This window comes from Notechis scutatus, chromosome 6 (assembly GCF_049901735.1).
Source record: "Notechis scutatus isolate UNSWTSFEM ecotype Mainland chromosome 6, rNotScu1.2, whole genome shotgun sequence".
Classification (NCBI taxonomy): Eukaryota; Metazoa; Chordata; class Lepidosauria; order Squamata; family Elapidae; genus Notechis; species Notechis scutatus.
In genome coordinates this window covers 79,585,733-79,598,891 of record NC_142014.1, presented here as the reverse complement: position 1 = coordinate 79,598,891, position 13,159 = coordinate 79,585,733, and the positions used below count along the sequence as shown (strand labels likewise).

The 13,159-nt window shown below is 47.8% G+C and overlaps 1 protein-coding gene across 1 annotated transcript in view; it reads right to left on the bottom strand.

Annotated features, from left to right (window-relative positions):
* LRGUK (leucine rich repeats and guanylate kinase domain containing) overlaps positions 1-13,159 on the bottom strand; it is a 65,734-nt gene that overhangs the window by 15,719 nt on the left and 36,856 nt on the right. Inside the window, 4 exon segments of the mRNA XM_087969156.1 lie at positions 5,008-5,165; positions 8,118-8,234; positions 11,460-11,661; positions 13,009-13,122. Of these exon segments, the coding sequence (XP_087825282.1) occupies positions 5,008-5,165; positions 8,118-8,234; positions 11,460-11,661; positions 13,009-13,122 (591 nt within the window).

The following is a 13,159-nucleotide window of genomic DNA, read 5'->3' as shown; positions in this document are numbered from 1 at the left end:
GGAAGAAAGGGAGGGACGGGGAAGGGAAGGAACAAAGGAAGAAAGGAAGGGAAGGACAGAGGGACAGAAGAAAGGAAGGGACAGAGGAAGGGAAGGAAGGAACAAAGGAAGAAGGGAAGGGAGGGACAAGAAAGGGAGGGATGGAGGAAGGGAAGGAATGAAGGAAGAAAGGAAGGGAAGGGAGGGAGGGAAGGAAGAAAGGGAGGGAGGGACGAAAGAAAGGGAGGGACAGAGGAAGGGAAGGAACGAAGGAAGAAAAGAAGGGAAGGGAGGGAAGGAAGAATGGAAGGGAGGGATGAACGGAAGAAAGGGAGGGATGGGGAAGGGAAGGAACGAAGGGAAGGGAGGGAAGAAAGGAAGGGAGGAATGGACAGATGGATGGAAGAAAGGGAGGGACGGGGAAGGGAAGGAACAAAGGAAGAAAGGAAGGGAAGGACAGAGGGACAGAAGAAAGGAAGGGACAGAGGAAGGGAAGGGAAGGAACAAAGGAAGAAGGAAGGGAGGGACAAGAAAGGGAGGGATGGAGGAAGGGAAGGAATGAAGGAAGAAAGGAAGGGAAGGGAGGGAGGGAAGGAAGAAAGGGAGGGAGGGACGAAGAAAGGGAGGGACAGAGGAAGGGAAGGAACGAAGGAAGAAAAGAAGGGAAGGGAGGGAAGGAAGAATGGAAGGGAGGGATGAACGGAAGAAAGGGAGGGATGGGGAAGGGAAGGAATGAACGAAGGATGGATGGATCGACAGAAAGGGAGGGATGGAGGAAGGGAAGGAATGAAGGGAAGGGAGGGAAGAAAGGAAGGGAGGAATGGACAGATGGATGGAAGAAAGGGAGGGACGGGGGAAGGGAAGGGAAGGAACAAAGGAAGAAAGGAAGGGAAGGACAGAGGGACAGAAGAAAGGGAGGGATGGAGGAAGGGAAGGAATGAAGGAAGAAAGGAAGGGAAGGGAGGGAAGGAAGAAAGGGAGGGAGGGACGGAAGAAAGGGAGGGACAGAGGAAGGAAAGGAATGAAGGAAGAAAAGGGAAGGGAGGGAAGGAAGAATGGAAGGGAGGGATGAACGGAAGAAAGGGAGGGACGGGGAAGGGAAGGAACGAAGGAAGGGAGGGATGGATGGATCGACAGAAGAAAGGGAGGGATGGAGGAAGGGAAGGAATGAAGGGAAGGGAGGGAAGAAAGGAAGGAAGGAATGGACAGATGGATGGAAGAAAGGGTGGGATGGGGAAGGGAAGGAACAAAGGAAGAAAGGAAGGGAAGGACAGAGGGACAGAAGAAAGGAAGGGACAGAGGAAGGGAAGGGAAGGAACAAAGGAAGAAGGGAAGGGAGGGACAGAAGAAAGGAGGGATGGAGGAAGGGAAGGAATGAAGGAAGAAAGGAAGGGAAGAAAGGAAGGGAGGAATGGACAGATGGATGGAAGAAAGGGAGGGACGGGGAAGGGAAGGGAAGGAACAAAGGAAGAAAGGAAGGGAAGGACAGAGGGACAGAAGAAAGGGAGGGACGGAGGAAGGGAAGGAACGGAGGGAGGGAGGGAGGAAAGGAAGGAAGGGAGGGACGGAGGAAGGGAAGGGAAGGAACAAAGGAAGAAAAGAAGGGAAGGGAGGGATGAACGGAAGAAAGGGAGGGACGGAGGAAGGGAAGGAACAAAGGGAGGGAGGGAGGGAGGAAAGGAAGGAAGGAAGAATAGCAGAATAAGTTGGAAGGGACCTTGGAGATCTTCTAGTCCAACCCCCTGCTCAAACAGGAGAGCCTATACCATTTCAGACAAATGGCTGTCCAGTCTCTTCTTGAAAGCCTCCAGTGATGAAGCTCCCACAACTTCTGGTGGCAAGCTGTTCCACTGGTAAATTGTCCTCAATGTTAGAAAGTTTCTCCTTAAATCAAGGTTGCTTCTCTCCTTGATGAGTTTCCAACCATTGTTTCTCGCGCTGCCCTCTGGTGCTTTGGAGAATAATTGGACCCCCTCCTCTTTGTGGCAGACCCTCAAATACTGGAAGACTGCTATCATGTCCCCCCCATGTCCTTCTTTTCACTAGACTAGTCAAACTCAAACTTCTCCTAAGGGCTGGTTGAAGAATTCGCTGGAAGAGCCCCAAAGACTTAGTCTGCGGAACAAAACCATCAGAAGAAGTCTGGGGACACCCATTTTTTCAGCTATTGATTTTCTTGTAAGCCATCAACTTCACTTATGCTGGAATGAAAGGTAGTCAGATATGGTGCTACTAGGATGCTCCTGATTTTGAGGGGATCAGACTACTTAAAACAGGGGTCTCCAAACTCGGCAACTTTAAAACTTGTGGACTTCAACTCCCAGAATTCCCTAGCCAGCCATGCTAGGAGCTTCCAAACTTGAAGATTTATGGACTTCAAGTCCCAGAATTCCTCAGCCAGTCATGCTAGGAGCTTCCAAACTTGAAGATTTATGGACTTCAAGTCCCAGAATTCCTCAGCCAGCCATGCTAGGAGCCTCCAAACTTGAAGATTTATGGACTTCAATTCCCAGAATTCCTCAGCCAGCCATGTTAGGAGCTTCCAAACTTGAAGACTTGTGGACTTCAATTCCCAGAATTCCTCAGCCAGCCATGTTAGGAGCTTCCAAACTTGAAGACTTGTGGACTTCAATTCCCAGAATTCCTCAGCCAACCATGTTAGGAGCCTCCAAACTTGAAGATTTATGGACTTCAAGTCCCAGAATTCCTCAGCCAGCCATGCTAGGAGCTTCCAAACTTGAAGACTTGTGGACTTCAAGTCCCAGAATTCCCTAGCCAGCCACGCTAGGAGCCTCCAAACTTGAAGATTTATGGACGTCAAGTCCCAGAATTCCTCAGCCATCCATGCTAGGAGCTTCCAAACTTGAAGACTTGTGGACTTCTGGGAGTTAAAAGTCCACAAGTCTTAAAGTTGCCAAGTTTGGAGACCTCTGGCTTAAAATATACATGGAGAAACTGTCAATCACTCTTTCCGGACTTCTCTCTCCCACAAGATGTTGGGATCTCTTGGATACAAAGCAGGGAACTTCTCCGTTGAGTATGTTTTCCCCCATGGAGGACCATAAATGGATCCACGATGGAAGACTCCCTGGGCTTCTTTCCAGTCAAATCAAGGGACCCTTTCCTGTGGCTTGGGATCCTTGAATGGGAGCCCTTGAGGATCTGCTCGTGTTGACGTTCTTCGCCCATAGCCTGGGATGAAAAAAGATTCCTCAGGGAAGAAAATAAACCTTCTGAACTGAAGAAGCTGCCAAGCGCCGCAGAAATCCGGAGATTCAGGCAGTCCAAATGAGTCTAAAGATTTATTGCAAACTTAAGCTCTCTACAAGAATCTGAACTACTAACGGTCAAGGGAAAGGAGCGGTAGATAAGAAGGTGGGCTGGACCTAGATCTCTTGTGGGTGGGAAGGGGCTCCTAGCTTGTGATGTGTTTGACCCCCTCGCTTGGGCTCAGCCTGGTCATCTCCTCCAGAAGCTTTTTGCACGAGAAGTGAAATGTGTCCGACCTGCCCAACTTGGTCTTTTAGAAAAAAAAGACCCTCAACTCCCATTTTTAGCGACAGATATACTTTACTAAAAGTCGTTTACAGTACAGCTGTTATATGTGGAAATTATATATTGTAAGTTACACCTGAGAAAATGAAGGACAGAAGAACTGTGCCATGATTACTGGACAGTTATATAACTGTCTCTAACAAACATATCATGTTTTTTTTTTAACTTGTTATGTTTTAAAAGTAAAATGTCAAGTTCTTGGCTGGAATAGGTGTTATGCTAGGTCATTCTGACCCAATGGAAATCTGTTCATGATCCATTGTGCTTAGATGGACATAACAAGAAGCAGCCATGAGAACAAGGGTAGTTTCCAAGAACAAGGAAACAGGTGGTAGACAACAATAATATGGGCGTGGCGTAGGAAGATACGTAGTTGGATAGACTGTGAACCCAGGAAAGGGGCAGAGACTGCATATTTGAACCTGTATATAAACCCCAGCCCTCCTGGGGAAAATGTCTTCTGCCATGAGCAGAATTCCCTTTTGCAAAAACTTCATAATAAAGCTCTTCCATATTGTTCACGTGTCTCCGGCTGTGTTTTGTGATTATTACTACAATAGGAAAGCCAGAGCTGAGGTTTGCACGCCAAACTCTGCCAGTTAGCTTTCCTCATACGGTTCCGCCACAGGACCTCCCCCTTGCTGGTCCCTTATTGTCCAATCGTATTTGAATAGATTGTTTTGGGAACTGTCTCTTCGACAGCAGACTGGGTGGTGAGCCGTTGCGTTCCATTCCCAGTGCTTTGACCCTGAGATGGTGTCTTTGGAAGGTATGATGAGCAGTCCCCACTCCCAACTGCCTCCCTCCACCCCATGATTCATGGCAGACTCACAGTTAGTAACTGCAAAGGTCAAGCGTATGAGAGAGAGAGAGAGAGAGAGAGAGAGAGAGAGAGAGGGGAGAGAGAGAGAGGGGGAGAGAGAGGGAGAGGGAGAGGAGAGAGAGAGAGAGAGAGAGAGAGCCTGGGCCGTCCGTCAGCTCTCAGATGGAGAGTCAACAGCCCCCAGTTTGGAGGCGGCCGATGAGGAAGAGGAGGAACAGCTTGCGTCAGTGTCTGACGCACGGATGCACAGAAAGCAGAGGAGAGGAGAGCAGTGGAAATCTATGAGCTGGTCCTTGGGACGGAAAAGCTACCACTGCTAGTGAAGCCCCAACCTAGCTTGGGGGATAAAAGGCAGGGGTTGGAGATGAATAGATGTGACAGACCGCTATTCATCTCTCTGCCAGACAGAGCAGTTAGCCTGCGGTGAGAGAGAAACTATTTGCTGGGGCTTCCGGCGCTCCTAAGAAATGAATCTGAGTTAATTTCAGAGGGTTTGCTGTGTTTGGGGAGCTGGGTCAGAACAACTTTTGGACATTTCTGGAAATCCAACTGGACTTCAAAGCGTAGGTGCTTGCGAGTGTCCAGTTTGGTTAACATGACTTTTGTGTTTCATCAATAACTCCAAACGGGTTCTGGTCTCTCTTACTTACCACCGGGGTCTTCTGTGCTGAAAGTTGAGCTGATATTTTGGCGGTGTAATTTTTGGCGGAAGAATCCATAAATTCGTTGGGAGTAGGAGAGGGGGCGACACCATCGGTCCCTCGGATGCCGCTTACCTTCTGAGCTGCAGACGACTCCTTGTTGGGAGCTAAAAACAAACGGCAGATAATCGGCGGAACGGCTTTGCCCTCAGAAATTGTGGGTGCTCCATCACGGGAGGTTTTCAAGAAGAAATGGGACTGCTGTTTTCTGACATGAGGTAGGGCAGGGGCCCTCCCAAACTTGGCAACTTTAAGACTTGTGGACTTCAACTCCCAGAATTCCTGCTGAGGAATTCTGGGAGTTGAAGTCCACAAGTCTTAAAGTTGTCAGATTTGGAGACCTCTGGTAGAGGGTCTCCTGCTTGAGCAGGGGGTTGGATTAGATGACTTCCGGGGTTCCTTTCACCTCTGTTATTCTGTTAATTTGTATATCCAGAATGGTGGAACCATTAGACCAAACTGACTCTCTCCTTCCACGAGAGGAGTTGTGTGTGGCCCATCAGATTGGACGGCCATTTGTTTAGAATGATGTAAGGACTCCTTCCTTAGACAGGGGTGTGAGTAAAGGACAACTAGGCCCTAAAGTTGGTGGAGGCCTCTGCCTAAATTTGTTGGCCTCAAATTAACAATATATAATAACACCGGCTGAGCTGATTTTTGCAAGCATGGCGAAATACTGGCAATCGGCTGAGCCGATGACACAACAGAGATTGATCTTATTCGAGACAATGACGAATCCGCATACAGATGGGAGGCTGTACAACTTGCCTCGTGGTGTGACCAGAACAATCTGGAACTGAACACACTCAAACCCACAGAAATGGTGGTAGACTTTAGAAGAAACCCTCCCATACTACCACCTCTTACAATACTAGACAACACCGTATCAACAGTAGAGACCTTCAAATTTCTAGGTTCTACTATATCACAAGACCTAAAATGGACACCTAACATCAAAAACGTCATCAAAAAAGCCCAACGAAGAATGCTCTTCCTGTGCCAACTCAGAAAGCTCAAACTTCCCAAGGAGCTGCTGATCCAGTTCTACAGAGGAACTATTGAGTCTGTCATCTGCACCCCTATAACTGTCTGGTTTGGCTCTGCAACCCAACAGGACAGACACAGACTCCAGAGGGTAATTAGGACTGCAGAAGAAACAATTACTACCAACCTGCCTTCCATGGAGGACCTATATCCTGCGTGAGTCAAAAAGAGGGCTGTGAAAATATCTACAGACCCCTCACATCCTGGACATAAATTGTTTCAACTCCTACCCTCAATACTACGCTATAGAGCATTGCACACCAGAACAACTAGACACAAGGACAGTTTTTCCTCAAACACCGTCATTCTGCTAAACAAATAATTCCCTCAACACAGTCCAACTATTTACAAAGTCTGCACTACTATTACTATTCATCTTCTCATCACTTCCTATCACCCATCCCCTCCCAGACTGTATGACTGTAACCTTGTTGTTTGCATCCTTACGATTTATATGGACTGTTTCCTAGTATGATTTGATTGTTGATTGTACCCTATGACTATTATTAAGTGTTGTACCTGATGATTCTTGACTCTTGACAAATGTCTCTTTTCTTTTATGTACACTGAGAGCATTTTGACCAAAGACAAATTCCTTGTGTGTCCAACCACACTTGGCCAATAAAGAATTCCATTCCATTCCATTCCATTCCATTCTATTCTATTCTGATTTGGCAGGAACAGCAATGTTTGCTATCTGCTTCTCCTGCAAAAAGCATATATTTGCTGGACAAAAATAAGAGCTATTTTGGATCCCAAAATTTGGGACATTGAGGAAAAAAAAAGGAGACAAAGTAGCAGATGGTAAGCGAGTTGGCATATACCTACAATGTGTTAATTTATGGACAGTAGGAGGGAATTAGGAAAGTACATCCAGTAAGATGACATACCACGGGGTGGGCTTCAGAAGAAGAAGGGTACAAAAGAAGGGGTGAATCTCAAACCAGGACCACTGATGGTAGCTATCCTTTCTGGAGTTAGCTACTATCTCTGGACCTCATTGCAATGGGTTGTTAGTAAGTACTATCTTACTATAAATGTTGTTATGTTATGATGGATTTTCATGTTCCAAATTACTCATGAAATAAATCTCTGGTCTCAAAGTAGAGGGTTGGACAAGAACAGGGCCTCCAACCTTGGCACCTTTAAGACTTGTGGACTTCCAAAATCTTTATAAAATGTTTTATAGATGGCACCTCCCCCCTTCGAGGTTAGCGAAGATGCACCCTAACATGAGTCCGTATTGCTGGAAGTGTAGGAAAAAAGAAGGAACCTTTTTCCATATGTGGTGGTCTTGTACAGAAACCCAAAAGTACTGGAAGAAAATCAAAACTTGGTTGGAAGAAATTACAAAAGAGCAGATCGAATACAAACCAGAGTCCTTCCTGTTAGGGATTTTTGATAAACAAATTTCCAAAAAAGCTAAATACATAACAATACACATTTTAACAGCGGCCAGATTAGCCTTCGCTCAACACTGGAAACAACATCAAATTCCATCAGATGAAATGATTATTGAAAAAATTTCAAAATGTGCAGAAATGGATAAATTGACTTTGGTGCTAAAAAACAAAGACACTTCACTATATTATGATAGCTGGAATTGTTGGTATAATTGGATTGACCAAAGATAAATTATATATCATAAGGCATAAGAGAAAAGTATTAACTTATAATAACGAGGTAGCGATATAAGTAAAGAACAGGTGTGGGTACATGACATAAATTAAGGTTACGGGGGAAAAAAATCTTACAAACTGAAAAAATAAGAATGCTTTTAACCTTCTTTCTCTCTCTTTCTTCTTCTTCTTTCCTTCTTTCCTTTTCTTTCTTCCTTTCTTTTCCTTTGCTTATTTGTGTATGTATTGTTGGTTGGTTTTAATTGTAAAAACTAATAAACTATATTTTTTTTAATAAAAAAAAAAGACTTGTGGACTTCCAACTCCCAGAAGTCTTCTGCCAGACATGCTGGCTGAGGAATTCTGGGGGTTGTAGGATTCAGCCGTGTTTAGTACCTGAAAGGTATTTGCTGCCGGCTGGAGGCCCCTTAACTTCGGATTCGGAAGGCTGCACCAGTCCCAGGAACTCTTCCAGAAGGCTGCTGAGTTTGGAGAAGGCTTCATCGTAATCATCTGGAGGGTTTTGGGGGGAAGAAGAGAAGAGCTTTGGTCAAGGTTGGGATAAGCTGCACCCGCTAGCAACCCAAATCATTCTTGTAACGCACCTAAGTAGGCTTTAACGTACGATGATCCCTTGTTTTTGTGACAGTTCGAAATTACAATGGCATTGAAAAAAGTGACTTACGTGCTTGGCAAATGGCATGGCGGGACTTCAACTCCCAGAATGCCCCAGCAAGCATTCTGGGAGTTGAAGTCCACCCATCTCAAAGCATGCTGGCTGGGGAATTCTGGGAGTGGAAGTCCACCCGTCTCAAAGCATGCTGGCTGGGGAATTCTGGGAGTGGAAGTCCACCCATCTCAAAGCATGCTGGATGGGGAATTCTGGGAGTCGAAGTCCACCCATCTCAAAGCATGCTGGATGGGGAATTCTGGGAGTCGAAGTCCACCCAACTTAAAGCCTGCTGGCTGGGAATTCTGGGCGTTGAAGTCCACCCATCTTAAAGCCTGCTGGCTGGGGAATTCTGGGAGTCGAAGTCCACCCATCTTAAAGCCTGCTGGATGGGGAATTCTGGGAGTCGAAGTCCACCCATCTTAAAGCCTGCTGGATGGGGAATTCTGGGAGTCGAAGTCCACCCAACTTAAAGCATGCTGGCTGGGGAATTCTGGGAGTCGAAGTCCACCCAACTTAAAGCCTGCTGGATGGGGAATTCTGGGAGTCGAAGTCCACCCATCTTAAAGCCTGCTGGATGGGGAATTCTGGGAGCTAAGTCCACCCAACTTAAAGCATGCTGGCTGGGGAATTCTGGGAGTCGGAGTCCACCCATCTTAAAGCATGCTGGCCGGGAATTCTGGGAATTGAAGTCCACCCATCTTAAAGCCTGCTGGCTGGGGAATTCTGGGAGTCGAAGTCCACCCGTCTCAAAGCCTTCTGGCTGGGGAATTCTGGGCGTTGAAGTCCACCCATCTTAAAGCCTGCTGGCTGGGGAATTCTGGGCGTTGAAGTCCACCCATCTTAAAGCCTGCTGGCTGGGGAATTCTGGGAGTCGAAGTCCACCCATCTTAAAGCCTGCTGGCTGGGGAATTCTGGCGTTGAAGTCCACCCATCTTAAAGCCTGCTGGATGGGGAATTCTGGGAGTCGAAGTCCACCCAATTTAAAGCATGCTGGCTGGGGAATTCTGGGAGTCGAAGTCCACCCATCTTAAAGCATGCTGGCCGGGAATTCTGGGAATTGAAGTCCACTCATCTTAAAGCCTGCTGGCCGGGAATTCTGGGAGTCAAGTCCACCCGTCTCAAAGCCTTCTGGCTGGGGAATTCTGGGCGTCGAAGTCCACCCATCTTAAAGCCTGCTGGCTGGGGAATTCTGGGCGTTGAAGTCCACCCATCTTAAAGCCTGCTGGCTGGGGAATTCTGGACGTTGAAGTCCACCCATCTCAACGCCTGCTGGCTGGGGAATTCTGGGAGTGGAAGTCCACCCGTCTCAAAGCATGCTGGCTGGGGAATTCTGGGAGTGGAAGTCCACCCATCTCAAAGCATGCTGGATGGGGAATTCTGGGAGTCGAAGTCCACCCATCTCAAAGCATGCTGGATGGGAATTCTGGGAGTCGAAGTCCACCCAACTTAAAGCCTGCTGGCTGGGGAATTCTGGGCGTTGAAGTCCACCCATCTTAAAGCCTGCTGGCTGGGGAATTCTGGGAGTCGAAGTCCACCCATCTTAAAGCCTGCTGGATGGGGAATTCTGGGAGTCGAAGTCCACCCATCTTAAAGCCTGCTGGATGGGGAATTCTGGGAGTCGAAGTCCACCCAACTTAAAGCATGCTGGCTGGGGAATTTTGGGAGTTGAAATCCCCCATCTTAAAGCCTGCTGGCTGGGGAATTCTGGGAGTCGAAGTCCACCCAACTTAAAGCCTGCTGGATGGGGAATTCTGGGAGTCGAAGTCCACCCATCTTAAAGCCTGCTGGATGGGGAATTCTGGGAGTCGAAGTCCACCCAACTTAAAGCATGCTGGCTGGGGAATTCTGGGAGTTGAAATCCCCCATCTTAAAGCCTGCTGGCTGGGGAATTCTGGGAGTCGAAGTCCACCCATCTTAAAGCCTGCTGGATGGGGAATTCTGGGAGTCGAAGTCCACCCAATTTAAAGCATGCTGGCTGGGGAATTCTGGGAGTCGAAGTCCACCCATCTTAAAGCCTGCTGGCTGGGGAATTCTGGGCGTTGAAGTCCACCCATCTTAAAGCCTGCTGGCTGGGGAATTCTGGGAGTCGAAGTCCACCCGTCTCAAAGCCTTCTGGCTGGGGAATTCTGGGCGTTGAAGTCCACCCATCTTAAAGCCTGCTGGCTGGGGAATTCTGGGAGTTGAAGTCCACCCATCTTAAAGCCTGCTGGCTGGGGAATTCTGGGAGTCGAAGTCCACCCATCTTAAAGCCTTCTGACTAAGGAATTCTGGGAATTGAAGTCCACCCATCTTAAAGCCTGCTGGCTGGGGAATTCTGGGAGTGGAAGTCCACCTATCTTAAAGCCTGCTGGCTGGGGAATTCTGGGAGTTGAAATCCCCCATCTTAAAGCCTGCTGGCTGGGGAATTCTGGGAGTCGAAGTCCACCCATCTTAAAGCCTGCTGGCTGGGGAATTCTGGGAGTTGAAGTCCACCCATCTCAAAGCCTTCTGACTAGGGAATTCTGGGAATTGAAGTCCACCCATCTTAAAGCCTGCTGGCTGGGGAATTCTGGGAGTGGAAGTCCACCTATCTTAAAGCCTGCTGGCTGGGGAATTGTGGGAGTTGAAATCCCCCATCTTAAAGCCTGCTGGCTGGGGAATTCTGGGAGTCGAAGTCCACCCATCTTAAAGCCTGCTGGCTGGGGAATTCTGGGAGTTGAAGTCCACCCATCTCAAAGCCTTCTGACTAGGGAATTCTGGGAATTGAAGTCCACCCATCTTAAAGCCTGCTGGCTGGGGAATTCTGGGAGTCGAAGTCCACCCATCTTAAAGCATGCTGAGTGGGGAATTCTGGAAGTCCCACCCATCTCAAAACATGCTGGCTGGAGAATTCTGGGAAATTGAAGTCCACACCTCTTCAAGTCATCAAAATGGAGAAACAGCCAGAGTGAAGACTGTTAGGTGGTTATGGGCCTGTCAGCTGTGCAATCCGTGGTCCACTTCCATTTGCTTCAAATGGATATTTCATGATGATTCTTCTGGTTAGGGTTAGGTTTATAACCTAGTTTATAAAACAACAGACTGACCTACATTGATGACGGCATCGAAGAAGCCCGGGAAATCCTGATTCACTAGGGTGTACATGTCCACCCTACGGACAGCTTCCTCGATCTCCGGCCTACTGAATAAACCCATCCTGCGGAGGTGACCCCCGTATTTCTCTTTGTTCACTGGAACCAGTAGGATGTATCGTGGTTCGAAGTAGGAATTCTTCAAACTTCTAACACCCTTTGAGAGGCAGAGAGAAAGTTTAGCTGTTGGGAGTTTGTGGGCCTTCATTAAAAATAACTCCAAGGACCAATTCAACATAGAAAGCCGTAAGATTAAAAAAAAAAAAATACCCCAAGGGTGCTAGTTTTGAGTTCTCCAAACTATGTGGCTGAGCCACATTAAGAGGCCTATAAATCTCGGCCAACCGTCTTCTTTTGGCCCTGTTTTTCAACCTTGAAGACTTCGACTCCCAGAATTCCCCCAGCCAGCATTCTGGGAGTTGATGTTCCCATATCTTAAAGCACGCTGGCTGGGGAATTCTGGGAGTTGAAGTCCCCCTAAATTAAATGTCCATGGAGATTCTCAGTCCTCCCGGTTGTGGTTGTTCCAAAGGTGGTTTTTCAAGAGGCAACTGGACTTTCTTGAAGGCGTTTCGCTTTTAATCCAAAGGGGTTCTTCAGCTCTGCCTGGATGTTAGGGAAGAGAAGGATTTATACTCCTTGCCAACGGAGGGTTATTTGCATATTTTAGGGGGTTGTTGAGGCCACTTGGAAGTTCAATTGAACAGCCCTCCCTCAACAGAGGGGGGGGGGAGACGACATCATCTATCTCCAGTCTACAAGACAATCTTTTCAGCGGTTCTAAGAAGGCTCCACACCCATTTGCACCATTCAGGTGACCCTCAGGATTGCAGAGAAACCTCCAAGTGGCCTCAGCGACTCTCTAAAAAGGACGCAAATGACCAGGTTTCTGCAGGGAATATCAATCCTTCCATTCCCCTCATCCAGCCAGAGCTGAAGAAGCTCCCTGGGTGAGAAGCATCATGTCTTCAAAGAAAAACACGTAAGTCCAGTTGCCTTTTGAAAAAGCTCTTTGGGACAATTATCTTAATGCATGCTGGACAAGGAATTCTGGGAGTTGAAGTCCACCCATCTCAAAGCCTTCTGACTGGGGAATTCTGGGAGTTGAAGTCCACCCATCTCAAAGCATGCTGGCTGGGGAATTCTGGGAGTTGAAGTCCACCCATCTCAAAGCATGCTGGCTGGGGAATTCTGGGAGTTGAAGTCCACCCATCTCAAAGCATGCTGGCTGGGGAATTCTGGGAATGGGAGTCCATCTGTCTCAAAGTTGCTAAAAGTTGAGAAACACTGTCCTAAGATGAGGTTCCTGGGAGTTTGCTGACTCTTCCAGCCCCACTTCCTTCTTTCTCCCACAATTCTCTTCCCTCCCTCCCCTACAGGAGTCTGACCTTCAGCCACTGGGTTGCTTCTCCAGCCCTTCCTGCTTCCGTTGGGTCAGACCACAGTTTCAACCCAAGGGCATAAACCGCGCTGAAAAGGCTTCTGCAGCCAGGGGGCTTCCTACCTCGATTTCTAAATGCACGCAGGTTGCCAGCCCCTCCCTAGCGATGGTTTCAATGATCTCTCGGCTCAGCCCGTAGTAGAAGCCGTTATATTTGAAAGTGGCAATGAATTTCCCCTGCAATGAGAAAAGGCGAGAAAGATAAACAGAAGCC